The sequence below is a fragment of the Pyrus communis genome, chromosome 14, assembly GCF_963583255.1.
Source record: "Pyrus communis chromosome 14, drPyrComm1.1, whole genome shotgun sequence".
Classification (NCBI taxonomy): domain Eukaryota; kingdom Viridiplantae; phylum Streptophyta; class Magnoliopsida; order Rosales; family Rosaceae; genus Pyrus; species Pyrus communis.
Genome location: NC_084816.1, coordinates 1626463 through 1632808, shown reverse-complemented (window position 1 = coordinate 1632808; position 6346 = coordinate 1626463). Strand labels below are relative to the sequence as shown.

General features: G+C 36.0%; 1 protein-coding gene across 1 annotated transcript; it reads right to left on the bottom strand.

The window, feature by feature from the left end:
• Window positions 1-200: 200 nt before the first annotated feature.
• LOC137716471 (zinc transporter ZTP29-like) lies at window positions 201-5848 on the bottom strand. Its single transcript, XM_068455931.1, has 12 exons — window positions 5660-5848; window positions 4668-4726; window positions 4281-4373; window positions 3945-4019; window positions 3744-3819; window positions 3271-3326; window positions 2387-2443; window positions 1683-1723; window positions 1121-1188; window positions 929-985; window positions 713-830; window positions 201-527 (listed from the first exon to the last, which is right to left on the bottom strand). Exons 1-12 carry the CDS (start codon window positions 5721-5723, stop codon window positions 482-484), a joined length of 810 nt encoding a protein of 269 aa, XP_068312032.1. The 5' UTR covers window positions 5724-5848; the 3' UTR covers window positions 201-481.
• Window positions 5849-6346: the final 498 nt, after the last annotated feature.

Here is a 6346-nt window from a genome sequence, read left to right as displayed (position 1 = left end):
GGTGAGAAGAAGAGAATCAAGATATTACCGACTAAAAAATGCCATTACAGATCAAGAACAGTGATCAGAATACCAAATCAATGAAGAACTTCGATCAATTTGAACAAAAATCAGAGAAACTGAGCAGAAGAAATGGAGGATCGAGGAATGCCGGGAGGCGGTTGGCAATGAAACCATGTAGAAATTGTTAAAAAGGGATATTTTCATTGATAAGCTTAATTGACAGTACACATGAATATATATAGCCACAGAGGCTCATTACATCAGTACCCTTATCTTCTTCAACTACTTACACAAATACCACAATTAACTATTAACTGTTGTAACTAACTTGTGACTGGTTTAGATCTCTCGATAGAAACCGTATGATCTATTAACGGCGATCTGAACTCAGTACGGGTATCCAGCACCAGTTACTTATCGTGGCAGTACCGAGTTGTACAAGACGAGAATAACATTGGACAAGACCCGTAGATTACAGCTAAAAGCTCATCTCCTGTGGTAGGCTGATTTCAAGAAAGTAAAGGCTGCAAAACAGGCAAAAGGAAAGTATTATGTAAGGAGATATTAGACTTGTAATGTCACACCCTCAGAGGCTCTAAACCTTATAGTTCTAGATATTGATATAAATTAAACATGAAATACTTTGAAAAACTCCTCCTTAAAGATCTCCTCTTTCGACGAGGCCCCGACACTATAACATCAGTATTACCTTGCAGACATGAAGGCCATTCCCAAAAACACGGCCTTGACGGCTAGCTTCTGCCCCGCATAATCAAAAGCCAAGGGCAGCATCTCATGGAGAGTTAGAAAAGCCATCACTCCACCAACTGCGCCACAACAAAAATACGTGGTAACTACAATTTTCATAAAAACTATTTCTTTGCTTTTTGGTTGAGACATTTTAAATCATCATTAATTTACAAACCTGATCCGAGCAGGCCTTCAAGAATTTCATGACTCAAGCTGTTTGGGAATAGATAGGCTGCAACAGAAGTGAAAACCATTAACAAGTTTCCTTCAAGAATTTTGAGGACTCAAGGGCTTAATCCAAATCCACCGTTCTGATTACGACTTGTAAAAGAAGGATATCTAAAGCTTTATTTGACAGTTCACATACCTACAATTACGACACCCAAAGGCTCAGCTAAACCGGAAAGCGTTGCCAACTTGAATGCCTGCCATTTGCTGGAACATGCAGAAAACCCACCATTTAATAACTTACCATAAGATTCATAAAGTTTTCAAGCTATACAGGCTTAACAAAAACTTATGAAGTAATAATTGCTCTAGAAAGTGAACAAGGCTTAAAGGTCCTGTCCTGAAATGGACACCAACATTGTTGACACTACTCCTGAACAACAATGGCGGAACTATCATTCCATCGCTCCCTCACCCATCAGCACTGCCTTCTCTGTCACCACCTTAAATAATGAAATCCTACAGCACGGCCAACACCATAACTACCTTCACTATGTTCAATGAATTCACCATAACCATACCCTTGACATCAGTACTCCTCCACTATTACCTTTTCTAAAGTATTATTGTCAGCTTTCGGGCTTCTCAAAGATAGTTAATGGTCATTTTAAAATAACAGTGAAAAAAAATCAAATCCACTGTTTCCCCACAATTCATAAGTACTTCAAATGCTGAACTAACGATGCCTCATATATTCTCACCTCTGTGTTGCAAAATAAACAGGAAGCGCAACAGCAACACCCTAGAAAAGCGAAAGTTATCAGATGTAGTGACATTATAACAATAATAGTTCTACAACAATAGATGTCCAAACTCAAACTTTAGAGCAATCCCTTGTTTTCCAAATAGTCTACAATTTTGATCACACACTCTATAGACCTAAAGTTTAACAACAATTAGAGCTTGATACTATTCATCACCAACATATATAGGCAGACAATTTTTAAAGGGAAGTGTTATTGGCACTCCAAAAATCTCATTCTACACTCCTCACAAGTGTATTTTTCTTTTCAAATATAGAAAGTTTGGAGTGTAAAATGAGATTTTTGGAGTGCCAATAACAATTCCCTTTTTAAAGAATATTGAGTCTTTCATTTTGAAACTCAGAAAGCAGTTGATAGGTTTTTGAAATGTTAAATGCAATCTGCCATCCTTTTATATTTCAATTTCTTTCTGTAGATGTGTGCACTATTCTTGCAGTCGACGTTAGTTCCATAGGTTCCAAAGATCGTCTCCTTATCAGCAAAGGAATAAGTTCTTATATTACCAAAATCACCAGTTCAGCCATTGTTGATATGGAAAGTGGGAGACCTTGGAAGGTACAAACAATTATGTGCTGCTTTAATCCAGGGCAGAATGCGAGCAATTAGAGTAATACGCACGATACAAGATATAGGGAATATACCTCTGGGATGTTGTGTAAGGCAATGGCCAAGGCCAAGTTCACACCAACACGAAGGCCCTACAATGAATTATGAAACAAGCAAGAATTGCATACGACAATTAGCATCAGCAGATATTATAGTCCTCAAACAGATAGTAAACTATTCTTGCTCCATTTATAACCACCAATCCCATAGATGAAAAGGCTATGCAAATTGTAAGTAATATGCACTAGAAAACATGCAAGTATAATAAGTGCAAGGAACACACATAATTAGCAATGTCAACTAACATATAAATCCATGAAAAAAGATACGTATAAATCAGGATCAATCAAGCATCTAATCAATTTGGACTTGTTTTAGATCACAAAAAAGACTAGCTCTAAAAATTCCAAACTAGACGCCGCAACTTCAGAAATTGTGCTTCAAGAAGAAAGCATCATATTTCCAGGAAACATTAAAAATTTTAGCAGCTGCAGAGTGTCCAGGAGCATATTAATTTGTTGACAATAAAGCTAAAAATGCATTGTAAAGAAGAAAAGAAGAATGTTTCACCAACTAGTTGGTATCTTACATAATGATAGATCTGACTTAGGTCATGAAGAATACCAAATAGTTAGTATAGATGTTGACAACAAATGATTTAGTGGTCATAGAAACCTCACTCTATTTTCAACATCTTTTAAAATAAAAAGAAAATTGCATTAATATTTCAAATCATGAATTAAAGAAACTCTGATCATTGATGAAGACACTTTTTCAGACATAATTTATAAGTTTATATTAAATCAAATACAGAACATATAACTCGAAATAAAATGAGCATGACTCCATATATATAATTCAAACTAGAGTTAACTCAATACTCCAAATCCAAGTCATGAAAAGCTTAAGCTTGAGTTACCTTCATTGATCCAAGAAACACGGCCATTCCTTCTGGAAGGTTGTGTAAACTTATGCCTGCAAGTGAATTGACCGGATATTCCACTTCAGAAGGAATATAGTATACAAATCAAGTATAATTCTCAAAAACATTTGCTCAGACTTTATTACTTGGGAAGGAAAAAAAAAGAAGCTCCAGAAATTAAGACTTTCAAAATTTTCAAATGATTTAAAACACCCTTAGGCCTTGGGTAGGTTGGGATGTGGGTGGAATGGCAGAGGGGTGGGTTTTATTCTTCTTGTATGCACGCAAAGACATAAATAGGCTTTGCTAATTACAGAACTGAGTACCACAAATTTAATTTATCATGCACACTTTTAGACTACAAACATGCAAAAACTAACTAATATTTCCAATTCTACAGATAAATGAAGATTTAATTTCATTTTCTAATTCGAAGAACTGTATGGAAGGTGATTTAAGCATTGTAATACCTATTGCTGTTACTATCCCACTGAATAAAACTTGTCGGCGATGCTTTTTCAAAGTGTCCTTGCCCCCTTCATCTTTCTGTTGTTAAGTATATTGTCACATGGTCAGACATGCCTTCAATATTCTGGGTGAAGTGTGATCCCCAGTCATATGTTAAGGTATCCACAACATGCTAAAGTAGGAGGAGAAGAGATAATCACTACCTTCGAAACAGGAGCAAGAGTTGGTTCTGGAATAAAATTGGCAATGATAGCAAAGAATATGACACCTCCAAAAAACTGCACCACCAAGAAATTCTTACTTATTCTTAGAGAAATGGGGGACAATGGATGTCATAAAAGTGATACATTCGAATCAGAGTGAATCAGCATTCAACGGCGAAGCCAGGGGTGGCTACCATGAGGAATAGCCCAAGTAGCTGTTGCAGAAAATATACCTATATCTACTGGCTCCAACCAAATAAATAAACAGTAGCCTATCCATTAAGAACTTCCTGGCTCCGCTATAAATTCAGATGAAGATTGAAGTACATGGCTTACCCATAGATTGCCTTTTAAAAAACCAATTGAGTTGATAGCATTGTGAGCCAAATCTAGGAGTGATATGCTTAGCATCAGACCTGCAGCAAAACCCTGCATAGAGAACATTCAGAGGTTTAGATGGATCATACTGCCTCTAAGCATATCCTGACTATAACACCAAGTTAAAAGGATCATGAAAATGGCATCAATGTCAAGATGGATTTTGTTATTTTAAATTTCTGGTTGAGTAAAATACGGTGACACGTAAATATCGGCTGGGAGAGAGAAGGACATGTAAGCAATGAAGTCAATAGGCTGATTGATTCTTTAAAAGAAAGAAAACAATGACATTAGTAGACAGAAAGAAAGAAAGAAAATTCAAAATTTGAGATGAAATCAGAGTACCTGTAAAAGCCCGAGCATCTTCAAATTCGGAGTCTCATTGACAATTACTAAAAGTGCACCTGTTCCACATTCCAAGACTTATAATTAGGCTCCATAACATAAGCTGATCAACTAAGCATCGAGGTGAACATGATAAATTAAGAAATTCCACAAAAACCATAAATCAAAATCCTTATTCGAACCATGAACAATACCAAAAACTTGCCTAAAAACCATGGGAACAAATCCTAGCAATTTCATTATAACCAATTACAACATTAAAATTCATTTTGTTCAATTTCACAACAACTTGATGGAGTCAAATTTCTCTAAAAAATCAAACCTTTATAGAAAAATATAGTAAATTGAGCTGCATTTCGATAGTTGTCTATCCTATCAATTCCAGCATCATATATTATACCATTAAACCTCAATTCCACAACAACTCGATGGAGTCAATTCGCCCGGTAATCGAAATTATAATAAGCTGATTTAGCAACCTCAACAATGCATTCATTATCACACTTACATCAAAAGATTTCAAGGGGGTGTAGTCAAATTAGGAACTTAAAATCCTAGGGTAGTCAATCAGAATTTTAAAAGACATTCTCAACGTCCATGTTATCCGTATACAGTCAATTAGCATTTTAATGGATTTTAAGCAAGTGTACACAAATCTAGGTGTAGTAAAAAAAGTTATAGAGCTCATGGGATTTCATTAAATTGTGGATTTTAGTGGATTCTAGGATAGAAATATATACGTTGAAGCCTATAAACAATCCCACCCTTCCCCTAAAGATTTCATTAGATTTTCCTCCCACAAAGCTTGCTGCTTTCAACCTCAAAACTTGAGAGTAAGATAAACCCAGAAGCCAATGTGGAAAACCATTCTACACGAACGAAACAAGAAAAACAAAATTCAAACAAATGGGGTAATTCAAATTTGAAATTGCTGAAATGGGCAGTTGAAATTGTAGCAGAGCATGAACAAGCACGAGTTTTTATGTACTCACCGAATGAAGTACTGAGTCCACCCACGAGTGACAGCGCGAGAGCCACCAAAACCTGATATCCCATGGAGGAGCTTTGACCAAAAAAGCTCCAAGAATTTTGGGTTGAAAAGAGTTTGACGGAATTATGACTGAATTGAGCGTAAAATGAAAAACAGTGGAGCTGAAATGGTTTATATAGAGAGAGGAGAGAGAGAGAGAGAGGAGAGGAGAGAGGGAATTTTCAATTTTGTATAGTGGAGGAAAGGGACGTTTCGTAGAGACGAGAGAATAGAACAGAACAATTGAGTTTCTTTCTCTACTTTGGTAGTCTATACCTAACCTTGGCTTGTATTATATGATCATCCAATCCGTACTTCAATGGAAAAGCTAATTCCTATATTTTAAGGGCTAGTGCCCTTGGCTAGTATTGTAAAGTGCTTCACGCCAGAATCAATACCTAGATTACCTATCACTAAAGAAGAAATCTGTGTTTCGTATCCACCGAGTTTGGATTCTTTTCACTTATGCAGATGTGAGCAAGCCTCTAAAAAACGTTAGGCGCTAGTCGGGCGGTAGGCAGGCGCCTAGGTGGATTTGAATAAAATAATTATATATATCATATAAATTATAAATAAACATTAAGTAATACTTTATCTTTTGAAAAAGTATAATATAGTCTGGTCTTAAAAAGAAAAAAATAATAAAATA